The 18,851-nt window shown below is 45.3% G+C and overlaps 1 protein-coding gene across 10 annotated transcripts in view; it reads right to left on the minus strand.

Annotated features, from left to right (window-relative positions):
- sh3glb2b (SH3-domain GRB2-like endophilin B2b) overlaps positions 1-3,574 on the minus strand; it is a 36,819-nt gene extending 33,245 nt beyond the window's left edge. For all 10 annotated transcript variants that reach the window (XM_041897629.2, XM_041897627.2, XM_041897625.2 and 7 more), the window contains exon 1: positions 3,453-3,574. In XM_041897629.2, coding sequence (XP_041753563.1) covers positions 3,453-3,515 — 63 coding nt within the window. In that variant the 5' untranslated portion in view covers positions 3,516-3,574. The remainder of the gene's footprint in view (positions 1-3,452) is intronic.
- Between the last annotated feature and the right edge of the window lie 15,277 nt (positions 3,575-18,851).

The following is an 18,851-nucleotide window of genomic DNA, read 5'->3' on the forward strand; positions in this document are numbered from 1 at the left end:
CAGACAGAGAACGGTGAGGACAGACAGAGAACGGTGAGGATAGACAGAGAACGGTGAGGATATACAGAGAACGGTGAGGACAGACAGAGAACGGTGAGGACAGACAGAGAACGGTGAGGATAGACAGAGAACGGTGAGGACAGACAGAGAACGGTGAGGACAGACAGAGAACGGTGAGGATAGACAGAGAACAGTGAGGACAGACAGAGAACGGTGAGGATGGCAGAGTGCAGAAGCTCCCGGAGTGACTGCTATGTAATTGTACAGCAGCCACACTGGTAGTGCATCTGGCATCACAAGACGTCTTGAGCGCCCTCATTATCACTCATGATTAACCAATCGCCTGAGGACTTCCACTTCTGCTCCACTGCAAAATGGAGAAGGAGAAGCCTATAATAAGGCTTTAATAAATGTATCTTTGCTTGAAATACCACCTTATCTGGAGTGAATATAACACCCAACCCATTTCAGTAGTTTAGAAATATATTTTGTACGCAGTACATTGAAATATATACCGTATTTACTCCTAAAAAGTACTGCAACCACATCCCCTCTAATGTGCTGACAATATCAGCCACTGCGCTAGTCTCACAGCACAGTAGGACTACATCTGACTTCCTTTCTATGCAGTGGTGTGGTAAGTTGAAAAATAATAGGTTTATTTCTCACGGGGGGATTTATGGCATGTGAAGATAGGAACTGGACATGGTATAAAAAGGGCTGTTACAATGACTGTTACTGCTAACCCAAATCCAAACCATCCGAACACAGGAAAATGCTTCAGTGATTACCATTGTAAAGGAAGAACCAGGGCATGGACTCTACAAGGTAAGGTGTTGAAAGCATTCCACAGGGATGCTGGCCCATGTTATTCCCACAGTTATCAAGCTGGCTGGATGTCCTTTGGGTGGTGGACCATTCTTGATTCGCATGGGAAACTGTTGAGCGTGAAAAATGCTCAAACCTCAAAAAACTGTCTCCTCCCCTTCAGCTACACTGATTGGACTGGATTTAACAAGTGACATCAATAAGGGATCATAGCTTTCACCTGGTCAGTCTATGTCATGGAAAGAGCAAGTATCCTTAAATTGTTTGCACACTGTGTGTGTGTGTATATATATATATATATATATATATATATATATATATATATATATAGAGTGCATTCGGAAAAGTATTCAGACCCCTTTACTTTTTCCCACATTCTGTTACAGCTGTTGCTTTTCCTCACCAATCTACACACAATACCCCATAATGACAAAGCAAAAACAGGTTTTTAGATTTTTTTGCAAATGTATAAAAATAAAATAAAAATATCACATTTATGTAAGTATTCAGACCGTTTACTCAGTACTTTGTTGAAGCACCTTTGGCAGTGATTACAGCCTCCAGTCTTCTTGGGTATGACGCTACAAGCTTGGCACACCTGTATTTGGAGAGTTTCTCCCATTCTTCTCTGCAGATCTTCTCATGCTCTGTCAGGTTGGATGGGGAGCGTCGCTGCACAGCTATTTTCAGGTCTCTCCAGAGATGTTAGATCGGGTTCAAGTCCGGGCTCTGGCTGGGCCACTCAAGGACATTCAGAGACTTTTCCTGAAGCCACTCCTGCGTGGTCTTGGCTGTGTGCTTAGGGGCGTTTTCCTGTTGGAAGGTGAACCTTCGCCCCAGTCTGAGGTCCTGAGCACTCTGGAGCAGGTTTTCATCAAGGATCTCTCTGTACTTTGCTCTGTTCATCTTTCCATCGATCCTGACTAGTCTGCCTGCCGCTGAAAAACATCCCCACAGCATGATGCTGCCACCACCATGCTTCACCGTAGGAACGGTGCCATGTTTCCTACAGACGTGACGCTTGGCATTCAGGCCAAATAATTCAATCTTGGTTTCATCAGACCAGAGAATCTTGTTTCTCATGGTCTGAGAGTCCTTTAGGTGCCTTTTGGCAAACTCCAAGCGGGCTGTCATGTGACACTACCATTCTGGCTTTGTCAGAGTAACCATTGGGTTCCTGGTCACCTCCCTGACCAAGGCCCTTCTCCCCCGATTGCTCAGTTTGGCCGGGTGGCCAGCTCTAGGAAGAGTATTGGTGGTTCCAAACTTCTTCCATTTAAGAATGATGGAGGCCACGGTGTTCTTGGGGACCTTCAATGCTGCAGACATTTTTTGGCACTCTTCCCCTGATCTGTGCCTCGACACAATCCTGTCTCAGAGCTCTACGGACAATTCCTTTGACCTCATGACTTGGTTTTTGCTCTGACATGCACTGTCAACTGTGGGACCTTATATAGACAGGTGTGTGCCTTTCCAAATCATGTCCAATCAATTGAATTTATCACAGGTGGACTCTAATCAAGACTCCAACATCTCAAGGATGATTAATGGAAACAGGATGCACCTGAGCTCAATTTCGAGTCTCATAGCAAAGGGTCTGAATACTTATGTAAATAAGATATTTCTGTGTTTAATTTTTAATACATTTGCAAATTTTTCTAAAAACGTGTTTTTGTTTTGTCATTATGGGGTATGGTGTGTAGATTATTGAGGGGGAAAAACGATTTCATCAATTTTATAATAAGGCTGTGACATAACAAAATGTGGAAAAAGGGAAAGGATCTGAATACTTTCCGAATCCACTGTATATACACATACACATTCATACAGGTTTTGGAGAGGGGGGCTATTGTTGTGGGGGGGTTAAGTGCCTTGCTCAACGGCACAATTGCAGGCAATGGCATCTAGGATGATAGCAGCAACCCTCTGGTTGCCAGCTCACTTCCCAACAGATTTTCCCCGTCGGTCCCGGGATTCGAACTGAGAACCCTCCGGCTGCTGGCTCGCCTCTCTAATCGCTAAATTACTGTACCTGCCGCCTGACAGGGAAACAGGTCAATCCTATGATTAGAATAGGACCAATGACTGAGGAATGAGACATAGGCTGCTACACACACCATTATTAGACGCCACTCAATACAGAATAATACAAAAATATGTTGCCTTTTTTCAGTGAGGACTGAAATGACAAGCAATGACAACCAAATACATAGAAAAAAATGTATAGCAGACAGGTCTAGCAGCCTAGCCCTAGGATTTCTCTGACAGTAGCCTACAGTGAGTGTACAGTAGCGATTAGAGGAGTCGCCGCCCCGTATCCTTGTGACCGTCACATGCACCCCTCCGCGCTACGGTCGAGAACAGCCATAAATAATGGAGAAGGGTTTAACCAGAATTATCAGTTTACAATGACGTTAACGGTGAGAAAAACCTAAACGAACAACATTTCCTATTCATAAATACGTTTTAGGTAACCGTTTCTGTTTGGTGTTTGCAGCGTTATATTGGAAGGACGACCCATTACAATCAGCCTCGGAATAAGATCATTACAGACTACGCACCTTGGTCAGAGCACGACAAAAACAATTATTCATGGTATTTCTAATAACACATTTCCTAAATACCTGGACTGCACGGGTGAAGAAGACTCCTGCATCAGAAGTAAGCTTTTTGAGATTGAAATCCATCGTGTCAGTGTGTGCACCGCTTCATCGGCTTGTTTCTGTCCCCTTCAAGGAGTCCTCTCGCGCAGATGCGATGATGTAGTACACAAACCTACAGCCTGGTCTCAGACTAGACGTAACATAGTAAATGTAAATCCGATCACTCGAATTAGTATTGTAGTAGTAGTATTAGATATGTTACGTTTGGTATGGTTACATAAGACAGAAGGTTACTTAAAAAATAATATTAAAAATCCCCATCAAAATGTGTCAGTTTAAGCTAGAGATATTACGTTTTTTTGCATGGGCTGCAGCTCAATACACTGCATCCACTTATGTCGGCCTTCACCATCTACGGTGGGAGATGGCCGAGCTACAGCAGTGTTTGTCAGACCATGAGACATCCCGCAAATCGGTCTTCTCATGAAAATGTCTATAGCATCCGAACAGCCTCTACGACCCCCACAAGTGTCACCAGACTCATCTGAAGGTAGCCCATACAAACGAATGGAAGTATGGAGGTACAGTAGTTTTGTGCCAACAAAAATAAGAGGTTAAATATGTGTCCAAAAAATATATATATACAGTTGAAGTCGGAAGTTTACATACACCTTAGCCAAATACATTTAAACTCAGTTTTTCACAATTCCTGACATTTAATCCTAGTAAAAATTCCATGTTTTAGGTCAGTTAGGATCACCACTTTATTTTAAGAATGTGAAATTTCAGAATAATAGTAGAGAGAATTATTTATTTCAGCTTTTATTTATTTCATCACATTCCCAGTGGGTCAGAAATGTACATACACGTAATTAGTATTTGATAGCATTGCCTTTAAATTGGTAGCCTTCCACAAGCTTCCCACAATAAGTTGGGTGAATTTTGGCCCATTCCTCCTGACAGAGCTGGTGTAACTGAGTCAGGTTTGTAGGCCTCCTTGCTCGCACACGCTTTTTCAGTTCTGCCCACAAATGTTCTATAGGATTGAGGTCAGGGCTTTGTGATGGCCACTCCAATACCTTGACTTTGTTGTCCTTAAGCCATTTTGCCACAACTTTTGAAGTATGCTTGGGGTCATTGTCCATTTGGAAGACCCATTTGCGACCAAGCTTTAACTTCCTGACTGATGTCTTGAGATGTTGCTTCAGTATATCCACATAGTTTTCCTTCCTCATTATGCCATCTATTTTGTGAAGTGCACCAGTCCCTCCTGCAGCAAAGCACCCCCACAGCATGATGCTGCCACCCCCGTGCTTCACGGTTGGGATGGTGTTCTTCGGCCTGCAACCCACACCCTTTTTCCTCCAAACATAACGATGGTCATTATGGCCAAACAGTTCTATTTTTGTTTCATCAGACCAGAGGAAATTTCTCCAAAAAGTACGATCTTTGTCCCCATGTGCAGTTGCAAACCGTAGTCTGGCTTTTTTATGGCGGTTTTGGAGCAGTGGCTTCTTCCTTGCTGAGCGGCCTTTCAGGTTATGTCGATATAGGACTCGTTTTACTGTGGATATAGATACGTTTGTACCTATTTCCTCCAGCATCTTCACAAGGTCCTTTGCTGTTGTTCTGGGATTGATTTGCACTTGATTTGCAAAGTACGTTAATCTCTAGGAGACAGAACGCGTCTCCTTCCTGAGCGGTATGATGCCTGGTGGTCCCATGGTGTTTATACTTGCATACTATTGTTTGTACAGATGAACGTGGTACCTTCAGGCATTTGGAAATTGCTCCCAAGGATGAACCAGACTTGTGGAGGTCTACAATTCTTTTTCTGAGATCTTGGCTGATTTATTTGGATCATCCCATGATGTAAAGCAAAGAAGCACTGAGATTGAAGGTATGCCTTGAAATACATCCACAGGTACACCTCCAACTGACTCAAATGATGTCAATTAGCCTATCAGAAGCTTCTAAAGCCATGATATCATTTTCTGGAATTTTCCAAGCTGTTTAAAGGCACAGTCAACTTAGTGTTTGTAAACTTCTGACCCACTGGAATTGTGATACAGTGAATTATAAGTGAAATAATCTGTCTGTAAACAATTGTTGGAAAAATTACTTGTGTCATGCACAAAGTAGATGTCCTAACCGACTTGCCAAAACTATAGTTTGTTAACAAGAAATTTGTGGAGTGGTTGAAAAATGAGTTTCAATGACTCCAACCTAAGTGTATGTAAACTTCTGACTTCAACTGTATATTTCCTGGGCTTTCTTATATCTCCTAGATATAGACCCCTTTCTGTGTTTGCAAACATTGCCACACGAGGGCGATGCATGCAAGTTGGTGGAAGAACATAGGGGAGTTCTTATAAAACGCCAGCAGAAAAGCCTCTATTTACATGTTGCTTATGAGTACATTTCACACAACTTTTGGATTATAATTGGATTTTAAGGCTCATATGTATGTCCTGCTTAATATAATGTTTGTGTCATTATCGCAAATTCAACTGCATTATACTTAGAAAACACTTCAACTTCAACTAGTAAAATGTCTCTTTGGCTAGCTTTTCCTACAGTCTATGTCAATGAGCGTTAGCATTCTAGCTAACAACTGCTGCATCCAAAACAGTTATTTTGCAAAGATCACAACCAAATATAATCTTAGCGACTGGTCATGCAATAATCAAAATCATTGTAAGCATATGAGAACACCCCAAAATTATTTTGTTTAGAAGTAATAAAAACGTAAATCTAGGCTATGTTGAATAAGCCCAGATGGCGATGGCTTTTTTACTGCAGCCAAAAGTCGTGTCTGACGTCAGTGTGTCGTGTACTGGAAAGGGGTCAATAGGACAGACACTTCAAAACCATATTCCTTATGATTTCTTATTTTACTGTCTTTTTTTGCCATTTATGACTGTGTTATTCAATGTGTTTCTGTCACACCCTGGTTCTGGGGACTCTATATGTTGAGCCAGGGTGTGTAGTTTCTATGTGTTTATTTTCTGTGTGGTAGTTCTAGTGTTGTATTTCTATGTTGGCCAGAGTGGCTCCCAATCAGAGGCAACGAGTGTCAGCTGTTGCGGGTTGTCTCTGATTGGGAGCCATATTTAAACTGTCTGTTTTCCCTTTGTGTTTGTGGGATCTTGTTCCGTTTGGTTTGTTTCCGTGTCGGTTGTGTTAGACCGAGGACGTCACGTTTTCGTTTTGTTGTTTTGTTCGTGCATTCATTACATAAATAAAATATGTTTGCAACTAACGCTGCGCATTGGTCTACTCTCTACGACGATCGTGACAGAAGATCCCACCATACCAGGACCAAGCAGCGTGTCCAGGAGCAGGCAGCCTGGACGTGGGAGCAGATCTTGGACGGGCAGGGGTCCTGGACCTGGGAGGAAATCCAGGCCGGGATGGATCGCCGGCCATGGAGGGAGATGGTAGAGGCGCGACGGAGAGAGGAGCAACGGCGTAATCAGTGTCGTCGTCGGACGGACGAGAGGCAACCCCAAAAAAAATTTAGGGGGGGGGCACAGGGCATGGACGACGGGGCTGACGGAGGCAGACAAGGGGCGAATTCAGAAGGCCACCAGGTTACGGGAGCCATTGGTGAGAAGAGGGAAGGAAGATGTAGAGGCGCGGCGAGAGGTACTGAGGTGTATTGCCAGTCCGGTCCGGCCCGTTCCTGATCCCCGTTTAAGGCCAGTGGTGTGTGTTCCCAGTACGGTCCGGCCTGTTCCTGCCCCTCGCACCAAGTGTACGGTGCGCGTCGCCAGCCCGGCCTGGCCTGTTCCTGCTTCTCGCACCAAGTGTACGGTGCGCGTCGCCAGCCCGGCCCGGCCTGTTCCTGCCCCTCGCACCAAGCCTACGGTGTGCGTCGCCAGCCCGGCCCGGCCTGTTCCTGCCACTCGCACCAAGCCTACGGTGCGCGTCGCCAGCCCGGTCCGGCCTGTTCCTGCCACTCGCACCAAACCTACGGTGCGCGTCGCCAGCCCGGCCCGGCCTGTTCCTGCCGCTCGCACCAAGCCAGGGGTGCGCGTCGCCAGCCCGGCCCGGCCTGTTCCTGCCACTCGCACCAAGCCAGGGGTGCGAGTCGTCAGCCTGGTAAGGCCCGTTCCTGCTCCACGCACCAAGCCAGGGGTGCGCATCGTCAGCCCGGTCCGGTCCGTTCCTGCTCCACGCACAAGCCAGGGTGCGTATCGTCAGCCCGGTCCGCCCGTTGCTGCTCCACGCACCAAGCCAGGGGTGCGCATCGTCAGCCCGGTCCGGTTCGTTCCTGCTCCACGCACTCAAGCCAGGGGTGCGTATCGTCAGCCCGGTCCGGCCCGTTGCTGCTCCACGCACCAAGCCAGGTGTGCACATCGTCAGCCCGGTCCGGTCCGTTCCTGCTCCACGCACCCAAGCCAGGGGTGCGCGTCGTCAGTCCGGCACAACCCGTGCCTGGGTCACCGGTGCCTGATCAGGTACCGGTCAGCTGCTCCACAACGGAGCTTAAGCAATCCGCTCCTTCGATGTCCAGTCCAGCTCCAGCCAGCGGGGCCAGACCGGACCAGGGGCGCTACGGGGGGATTATTGAAGGGTGGTGGTCAAGCCCGGAGCCGGAACCGCCTCCGAGGAGGAATGCCTACCCAGCCCTCCCCTGTTTGGGTTTTGTTCAGGCGCGGTCGCAGTCCGCGCCTTTGGGGGTACTGTCACACCCTGGTTCTGGGGACTCTATATGTTGAGCCAGGGTGTGTAGTTTCTATGTGTTTATTTTCTGTGTGGTAGTTCTAGTGTTGTATTTCTATGTTGGCCAGAGTGGCTCCCAATCAGAGGCAACGAGTGTCAGCTGTTGCGGGTTGTCTCTGATTGGGAGCCATATTTAAACTGTCTGTTTTCCCTTTGTGTTTGTGGGATCTTGTTCCGTTTGGTTTGTTTCCGTGTCGGTTGTGTTAGACCGAGGACGTCACGTTTTCGTTTTGTTGTTTTGTTCGTGCATTCATTACATAAATAAAATATGTTTGCAACTAACGCTGCGCATTGGTCTACTCTCTACGACGACCGTGACAGTTTCTATGGGCTATAGTAGTAAAGGCTAAATTGAATATTTAATCAATTAATTTTGTAATATTTTGGGGATACCTAAAGGGGTCATAAATTCTAAATCAAATAACTAAATGATCCATAGTATGACCATCTTAAAACAATTCCATATGTTAGCTTAGTACCCCCCTCCCCACCAACGGCTTAGATGGATTACGTTTTATTTTTAATTTTTTAACCTTTATTTAACCAGGTAAGCCAGTTGAGAACAAGTTCTCATTTACAACTGCGATCTGGCCAAGATAAAGCAAAGCAGTGCGATAAAAACAACAACACAGAGTTACATATGGGGTAAAACAAAACATAAAGCCAAAAATACAACAGAAAATATATATGCAGTGTGTGCAAATATGGTGGGTGGGCATATAACGCGAATGTCTAGCTACCTAGCTTGCGTTTATGAATCTCATCACGGACAACTTTAGTATTTTAGCTAATTAGCAACTAACTTTAACCCTAACCTTAACCCCTAACCCGTAGCCTAGCTAATGTTAACCACCTAGCTAACATTAGCCACTTAGCCACCTAGCTAACACTAGCCACAACAAATTGGAATTCGTAACCAGTGCTTGACTTGGGCCAGAGCTGTCCGGAGCGCCGTACCGGCACCTCAAATTTTTCACACACAGAGGAAAAAAAGATTGATCAAAGCGCAATGAAGGCGGGATCTTCATTGAATAGCAATGGAGTGTGGGCATTAATTTACTGATTCTGCTTTGTTCCAGTTTATTTGCTGCTAGTCTGTGAATCTGTGCGTGACAGTAGGCTGTTCGAGATTGCGCACATTGAAAATGTTCCAGCCTGAATGGCATGATGCGCTGTTCCAAATTAGGGTTTATAAGGTCATGAAAAGTCATGGAAATTAGTTTAATAATTTTTGTTAATGTAATTCATGAAGGCACACTTTTAAATATTATCAATCTTAATCAATGTCAGCCATTATCGGAATGACCATTCAGTGCGTGTCTGTGGTGCTGCATGTGTCCAAGTGTGAGTGGGCCGTTGCCCGAGGAGAGAGAGCGACATTTCAGCAGCAGGTATAAAATAATGACAGACAACAGAATAACTAGCAATTATCTCGCTAGTTAACTATAGCTAACTAAATAAGTATCCATTTGATCCCTGATTCATTGAATGATGGAATCATTTTATAAAGACAAAAGTATTTGGTTGTAATGTTGCAATATTTTACAGTATATCAAGGGTGGCAAACATCCTCCAGGATAGCTACTTGGTGTGCAGGCTTTTGTTCAAGCCCTGGTCTAACCACATTTGTATTTTGTATTTATTAAGGATCCCCATTAGCTTGGGGTCCAGCAACATTAAGGCAGTTACAGTGCCTTGCAAAAGTATTCATCCCCCTTGGCCTTTTTCCTATTTTGTTGCATTACAACCTGTAGTTTAAATTGATTTTTATTTGGATTTCATGTAATGGACATACACAAAATAGTCCAAATTGGTAAAGTGAAATGAAAAAAATAACTTGTTTCAAAAAATTCTAAATAATAAATAACGGAAAAGTGGTGCGTGCATATGTATTCTCCCCCTTTGCTATGAAGCCCCTAAATAAGATCTGGTGCAACCAATTACCTTCAGAAGTCACATAATTAGTTAAATAAAGTCCACCTGTGTGCAATCTAAGTGTCACATGATCTGTCACATGATCTCAGCATATATACACCTGTTCTGAAAGGCCCCAGAGTCTGCAACACCACTAAGCAAGGGGCACCACCAAGCAAGCGGCACCATGAAGACTAAGGAGCTCTCCAAACAGGTCAGGGACAAAATTGTGGAGAAGTACAGATCAAGGTTGTGTTCTAAAAAAATATCTGAAACTTTGAACATCCCACGGAGCACCATTAAATCCATTATTTAAAAAACGGAAAGAATATGGCACCACAACAAACCTGCCAAGAGAGGGCCGCCCACCAAAACTCACGGACCAGGCAAGGAGGGCATTAATCAGAGAGGCAACAAAGAGACCAAAGATAACCCTGAAGGAGCTGCAAAGCTCCACAGCAGAGATTGGAGTATCTGTCCATAGGACCACTTTAAGCCGTACACTCCACAGAGCTGGGATTTACAGAAGAGTGGCCAGAAAAAAGCCATTGCTTAAAGAAAAAAATAAGCAAACACGTTTGGTGTTCGCCAAAAGGCATGTGGAAGACTCCCCAAACAAATGGAAGAAGGTACAGAGACTAAAATTGAGCTTTTTGGCCATCAAGGAAAACGCTATGTCTGGCGCAAATCCAACACCTCTCATCACCCCGAGAACACCATCCCCACAGTGAAGCATGGTGGTGGCAGCATCATGCTGTGGGGAAGTTTTCATCGGCAGGGACTGGGAAATTGCTCAGAATTGAAGGAATGATGGATGGTGATTAATACAGGGAAATTCTTGAGGGAAACCTGTTTCAGTCTTCCAGAGATTTGAGACTGGGACGGAGGTTCACCTTCCAGCAGGACATTGACCCTAAGCAGACTGCTAAAGCAACACTCGAGTGGTTTAAGGGGAAACATTTAAATGTCTTGGAATGGCCTAGTCAAAGCTCAGACCTCAATCCAATTGAGAATCTGTGGTATGTCTGTGGTAACTTGAAGGAGCTGGAGCAGTTTTGCCTTGAAGAATGGACAAAAATCCCAGTGGCTAGATGTGCCAAGCTTATAGAGACATACCCCAAGAGACTTGCAGCTGTATTTGCTGCAAAAGGTGGCTCTACAAAGTATTGCTTTGGGGGGGTGAATAGTTATGCACACTCAAGTTTTCTGTTTTTTTGTCTTATTTCTTGTTTGTTTCACAAAAAACAATATTTTGCATCTTCAAAGTGGTAGGCATGTTGTGTAAATCAAATGATACAAACCCCCCCAAAATCCATTTTAATTCCAGGTTGTAAGGCAACAAAATAGGTAAAATGCCAAGGGGGGTGAATAGTTTCGCAAGCCACAGTTAAAAATATTACATGACATTACATTTCATAACACTTTACCCAATACATTTAGTGTGTTCCCTCAGGCCACTACTCCACTATCACATATTTACAATACAACATCCATGTGTACGTGTGTGTAGAGTGTGTAGAGTGCGTGTCTTATCATGTGTATGTGTGTCTGTGCCTGTGTGTGGGTCTCTTCACAGTCCCTGTTGTTCCATAAGGTGTATTTTTATCTGTTTTCTGTATGTGATTCTACTGCTTGCATCAGTTACCTGATGTGGAATAGAGTTCCATGTAGCCATGGCTCTATGTAGGACTGTGCGCCTCCCATAGTCTGTTCTTGACTTGGGGATTGTGAAGAGACCTCTGGTGACATGTCTTGTGGGGTATGTATGGGTGTCCGAGCTGTGTGCTAGTAGTTTAAACAGACACCTCAGTGCATTCAGCATGTCAACACTTCTTTAAAAAACAAGTAGTGATGAAGTCAATCTCTCCTCCACTTTGAGCCATGAGAGATTTACATGCATATTATTAATGAGTGCTGCCCTGTTCTGAGCCAATTGTAATTTTCTAAGGTCCCTCTATGTGGCACCTGACCACATGACTGAACAGTAGTCCAGGTGCTGCAAAACTAGAGCCTGTAGGACCTGTCTTGTTGATAGTGTTGTTAAAAAGGCAGAGCAGCGCTTTATTATGGACAGACTTCTCCCCATCTTAGCTACTGTTGTATCAACATGTTTTGACCATGACAGTTTACAATCCAGGTTTACTCCAAGCAGTTTAGTCACCTCAACTTGCTCAATTTCCACATTATTTATTACAAGATTTAGTTGAGGTTTAGGGTTTAGTGAATGATTAGTCCCAAATACAATGCTTTTAGTTTTATTCCTTGCCACCCATTCTGAAACTAACTGCAGCTCTTTGTTAAGTGTTGCAGTGATTTCACTCGCTGTAGTAGCTGACGTGTATAGTGTTGAGTCATCCGCATACATAGACACACTGGCTTTACTTAAGGCCAGTGGCATGTCATTAGTTAAGATTGAAAAAAGTAAGGGGCCTAGACAGCTGCCTGATTCTACCTGGATTATGTTGGAGAGGCTTCCATTAAAGAACACCGTCTGTGTTCTGTTAGACAGGTAACTCTTTATCCACAATATAGCAGGGGGTGTAAAGCCATAACACATACGTTTTTCCATCAGTAGACTATGATCGATAATGTCAAAAGCCGCGCTGAAGTCTAACAAAACAGCTCCCACAATCTTTTTATCATCAATTTCTCTCAGCCAATCATCAGTCAGTTGTGTAAGTGCCATGCTTGTTGAATTACCTTCCCTATAAGTGTGCTGAAAGTCTGTTGTCATTTTGTTTACAGTAAAATAGCAATGTATGGGCCCCGTGTAGCTCAGTTGGTAGAGCATGGCGCTTGCAACGCCAGGGTTGTGGGTTCGTTTCCCACGGGGGGCCAGTATGAAAAATGTATGCACTCACTAACTGTAAGTTGCTCTGGATAAGAGCGTCTGCTAAATGACTAAAATGTAAAATGTAAAATGTATCTGGTCAAACACAATTTTTTCCAAAAGTTTACTAAGGGTTGGTAACAGGCTGATTGGTCGGCTATTTGAGCCAGTAAAGGGGGCTTTACTATTCTTAGGTAGCAGAACTACTTTTGCTTCCCTCCTGGCCTGAGGGCACACACTTTCTAGTAGGCTTAGATTGAAGATATGGCAAATAGGAGTGGCAATATCGTCCGCTATTATCCTCAGTAATTTTCCATCCAAGTTGTCAGACCCTGGTGGCTTGTCATTGTTAATAGACAACAATAATTGTTTCACTTCTTCCACACTCACTTTACGGAATTCAAAATTACAATGCTTGTCTTTCATAATTTGATCAGTTATACTTGGATGTGTAGTGTCAGCGTTTGTTGCTGGCATCTCAAGGCTAAATTTGCCAATTAAAAAATAATTAAAGTAATTGGCAATATCAGTGGGTTTTGTGATGAATGAGCCATCTAATTCAATGAGTTTGCCTTTTTGCCCATTCATTTAAGGTGCTCCAAAGCTTTTGACTATCATTCTTTATGTAATTTATCTTTGTTTCATAGTGTAGTTTCTTCTTTTTATTCAGTTTAGTCACATGATTTCTCAATTTACAGTACGTTTACCAATCCGTTGTGCAGCCAGACTTATTTGCCATTCTGTCACGTTCGTTTAATGATGGGTCAGACCAAGGCGCAGCGTGATATACGTACATGTTTATTCAACTTAATAAACACACGACAAAACAATAAACGAAACGTGACAGAAGATCCCACCAAACGAGGACCAAGCAGCGTGCCCAGGCGGAGCGAATAGCCATGTCACAGGTGAGCAATTTGTGGTCATAGGAAGAGATATTTGCGGGGAGAGCACCATGGGCTAAGGTAGATGCCCAGGCAGGAGAGGTGCAACAGCAACACGGAGGAGGCCGGTCGAGGAGGAAGCCCGAGAAGCAGCCCCAATAAAAATGTTGGGGGGGGCACACGGGGTGGTTGGCGGAGCCTAGTGTCAGAGCAGAGCCAACTCCCCGTACTCACGCGAGGAAGCGTATGACTGGGCAGGCTCCGTGTTATGCGGAGCTACGGACTGTGTCGCCAGTGCGCCGGCACAGTCCTGTACGTCCTGTGCTTGCACCACGCACGTGCCGTGCAAAGATGGGCATCCAGCCAGGACAGGGTGTGCCGGCTCAACGCTCCTGGTCTCCAGTACGCCTCCTCGGTCCCGCATATCCTGCGCCAGTTCTACGAACTGTATCGCCAGTGCACGTGCACAGCCCAGTGCGTCTTGTGCTGATGCCTCACACATACTGTGCGGAAGTAGGCATTCAGCCAGGACGGGTTGTGCCAGCTCTCCACTCCAGACCTCCAGTCCGCCTCCACAGTCCGGCCCGGCCTGTTCCTGCTCCTCGCACCAAGCCAGTGGTGCGCGTCCCCAGTCCGGCCCGGCCTGTTCCTGCTTCTCGCACCAAGACAGTGGTGCGCGTCGCCAGTCCGGCCCGTTCCTGCTCCTTGCACCAAGCCAGTGGTGCACGTCGCCAGTCCTGCCCAGCCTGTTCCTGCTCCTCGCACCAAGCCAGTGGTGCGCGTCGCCAGTCCGGCCCGGCCTGTTCCTGCTCCTCGCACCAAGCCAGTGGTGCGCGTCGCCAGTCCGGCCCGGCCTGTTCCTGCTCCTCGCACCAAGCCAGTGGTGCGCGTCGCCAGTCCGGCCCGGCCCGTTCCTGCCCCTCGCACCAAGCCAGTGGTGCGTGTTCCTAGTCCGGTCCGGCCCATGCCTGCTCCTCGCACCACACCAGTGGTGCATTTGTCCAGTCCGGCACGGCCCGTGCCCGTTCCACCGGTGCCTGGTCCGGCACCGGTCAGCTGCTCCACTCCGGAGCCAGAGCAGTCCGCTCCACCGGTGCCTGATCCAGTTCCGGTCAGCTGTTCCACTCCGGAACCAGAGCAGCCCGCTCCACCGGTGCCTGACCTGCTCCGGTCAGCGGCTCCACTCCGGAGCCAGAGCAGTCCGCTCCACCGGTGCCTGATCCAGCTCCGGTCAGCGGCTCCACTCCGGAGCCAGAGCAGTCCGCTCCACCGGTGCCCAGTCCAGCTCCGGTCAGCGGCTCCAGTCCAGACCATGACGTCAGCCTCTCTCCAGGTTCGGGGTCTCCCACACCAGGGTCCAGACAGGGCCTGGCGTATCGTGGGAGGAAGGAGAGGGGAAGCAGCGCGCCGAGGTCCAGACCAGACCAGGGGCGCAACAGGGAGGCGGAGAGGGTGTGGTCGTCACGCCCGGAGCCGGATCCGCCTCCGAGGCGGAATGCCCACCCGGCCCCTACCCTGGTATGTGAAGGTTGTGCGGTCGGAGTCCCCTTTGGGGGGGGGGGGTGGGGTACTGTCACGCCCTGACTCAGGGGACTTGTATATGTTGAGTCAGGGTGTGTATATTCCTTGTTGTATATCTTCAATGTTGTATTCTAGTATGTATAGATCTATGTTGGCCGGTGTGGTTCCCAATCAGAGGCAGCTGTCGCTCGTTGTCTCTGATTGGGGATCATACTTAGGCAGCCTATTGGCACTGTGTAGTTGTGGGATCTTGTTCTTGGTAAGGTATGTTGTGTGTTCTACCTTGGACTTCACGTTTCGTTTCGGTTGTTGTTTTGTCGTTGTGTTTATAAGTTAATAAACATGTACACGCTGCGCCTTGGTCTGACCCGTCATTCAACGAACGTGACACATTCCTTTTGCCTCATCCCCCTCAACCATACCATTTTTTAATTCCTCATCAATCCACAGGGATTTAACAGTTTTTACAGTCATTTTCTTAATGGGTGCATGCTTATTAGTAACTGGAATAAGCAATTTCATAAATGTGTCAAGTGCAGTGTCTGGTTGTTCCTCATTACACACCACAGACCAACAAATATTATTAACATCAACAACATAGGAATCACTACAAAAAGTATTGTATGACGACCTCTTATACACTATATTAGGCCCAGCCTTTGGAACTTTGGTTTCCCTAGATATGGCTACTGTGTTGTCATTTTACATTTACATTTTAGTCATTTAGCAGACGCTCTTATCCAGAGCGACTTAGTTAGTGAGTGCATACATTATTTTTTTATTTTTCATACTGGCCCCCCGTGGGATTTGGATACTGCTTTAAAGCAAATTTCTGCAGCATTAGTAAAGATGTGATCAATACATGTTGATGTTTAATTACTGTGCTGTTTGTAACTACCCTGGTAGGTTGACTGATAACCTGAACCAGGTTGCAGGCACTAGTTACAGTTTGAAGCTTTTTCTTGAGTGGGCAGCTTGATGAAAGCCAGTCAATATTTAAATCACCCAGAAAATATACCTCTCTGTTGATTCACATACATTATCAAGCATTTCACACGTTATCCAAGTTATAGCTTAAACATCCGTGCTCAACAGGACCTTGATAAGCAGACTTGGGTGTTTCAGGGCTGGATCAAAAGCCATGCCTGCACATCCAGGAGCCCTCCAGATGGAGGGTTGACCACATGTTGACAACATGTGACTAACAGTGCAGTTCTACTTTGTGGGGGTTAAGTGCCTTGATCAAGGTCACAACGGCATTAGGTGGTAGGTTTTCCAGTGTCAATGATGCTTACCTTTTCATGTAGGCTATAATACTAGCCACGAAAATGTGGTTAGAAGTCATGGAAAATGTGTATGAACCCTTAACAGTGAATAATCAGGTCTCTATAGCATAATGTCATTTGTGAATTTTGGTGAAAATACTCTTATAGACAGACTTGGAAACTACAGCCCCTGCACTTCTTTCATCCCAAGTCAAGCACTGTTTGTAACATATCACACATTTTGCAGATATTGTACAAATTGCAATTCCTAACATATTGTACGAAATGGATGATGGACATCCACAAAATAATACATTCCTATACGAAACGTGACATATCATGTTAATTGTAGCGTCCCGGATTTACATTTACTATGTTACGTCTACTTCTGAGTCTAGGTTGAAACCCAGGACCAGCCACTAAATCCATTGGCTATGTTGTCCGAAATCCTCTACCTGCTTAGCCTTAAAGGAGACCACCACCAATTTCCACCTCCCATGCCTCTGCAAGAAGACACGATTCCATCCACCTGTCCATCATCCATAGACCCGACCATAATAGCCTACAGTAGCGTCACTACAATATGCAGTTACAGATTGCACCTTCAAACAATTTTTGAGTAGGTCTACACCTCACCGGTATGAGATCAATCGGCCTATAATGAAATGGTTAATAATGATTTTAAAATGCCATAAACCCTATTGTAGCGACCTCGTTAAGAGGTTCGGACCTCTTGGCGTAACGGTTACGGTGTTGGCTTGACAGTCGCTTGACCCAGAGTTGTGTTCCTTCTAAAAGTTATCTGGTGTTGCAACGACTGCATGACTAGAGAGAGCAGTGGTTCCCAACCAGGGGTACTAGGACCCCTGGGGGTAATTGGCCTATCCACAGGGGGTACTTGAGTAGACTCATCAGGCCATAGGCCTACTGGTAGAATGCACATGAGGGGGTACTTCAGTGGTACTCCGGGCGGAGCAAAATTCAGTTGGTGGTACAGTAACCGAAAAAGGTTGGGAACCACTGAACTAACTTTAGAGAGTTAGATACAAGCCAGTAAGCAAATAAGTTCACACACACCTTACCTCTTAAAGTTCTTTATGCATTGAGCAAAGGTTTCAGCACACACCTACTGTAGACAGAAGGCACAACCATGACTTTACCAGGGGTCAACAAGTCGAGCCAGGAGAGAGTGTAAAGGGTGGTTTGGAGTTAGCCATCCACAACGTTACAAAGTAGCTTACATTAGTGAATATGTTGTGAAAATGACCACATAACTTAGTCCTCAAATCAGGGTCTTTTATTTCCCCAACTTTGTGTGGATGTTTTTTATGCTACATCTTACATTCAAATAGGATGTAAAGTCAATTCTATTCATGGACAGATTACATTTATGTTTCCAGACAAATTAAACCCTGTAAATACAGTGCCTTACATTCAAACAAAATTCAGAACCAGACAGTGTTGTGAAAACCCCCTAAAGAAAATCCTCATATTTCCCTGACTTCGCAGGTGAGGTACAGAATGGAGCACCTCAAGAGGTGTAAAGCACATTTGGGTTATATGTTCTAACAGCAAAAAGAGTAGTAAGAACTAGAGGGCCCAAGTCTTTAGCCTACATTTCACCATAAAAACTGGACAGTGTGAGTAATATCTCTTCTGAGGCAACATGGCATTAAAGGGATAGCTCACCATTTTTGGTGTATTTTCAACTTCCCTATGGTGTTACCTAGGGTGTCCAGGTTCTTCCCTAGGTAAGTCAAAAATAACATACCATTTACAGAAGTGAACTTTCCCTTTAAAGAATGTGTTGGTCATCAGAAGAACCAGGCAGTCTTATAAAGGTTGTGTTCCCCTGTTCAGATTGCTATAACAAATGATGTGGTTAGCTGATACGTAAAATACTTACAGTGAGGGAAAAAAGTATTTGATCCCCTGCTGATTTTGTACGTTTATATTTATATTTTTATATTTTAGTCATTTAGCAGAGGCTCTTATCCAGAGCGATTTACAGGAGCAATTAGGGTTAAGTGCCTTGCTCAAGGGCACATTTACGTCATTTAGCAGACGCTCTAGTCCAGAGCGACTCACAAATTGATGCATTCACCCTATAGCCAGTGGGGGTAGAAGGAGCACGTTTGCCCACTGACAAAGAAATGATCAGTCTATAATTTTAATGGTAGGTTTATTTGAACAGTGAGACAGAATAACAACAAAAAAATCCAGAAAAACGCATGTCAGAAATGTTATAAATTGATTTGCATTTTAATGAGGGAAATAA

Source organism: Coregonus clupeaformis, chromosome 15 (genome assembly GCF_020615455.1).
Source record: "Coregonus clupeaformis isolate EN_2021a chromosome 15, ASM2061545v1, whole genome shotgun sequence".
Lineage (NCBI taxonomy): Eukaryota > Metazoa > Chordata > Actinopteri > Salmoniformes > Salmonidae > Coregonus > Coregonus clupeaformis.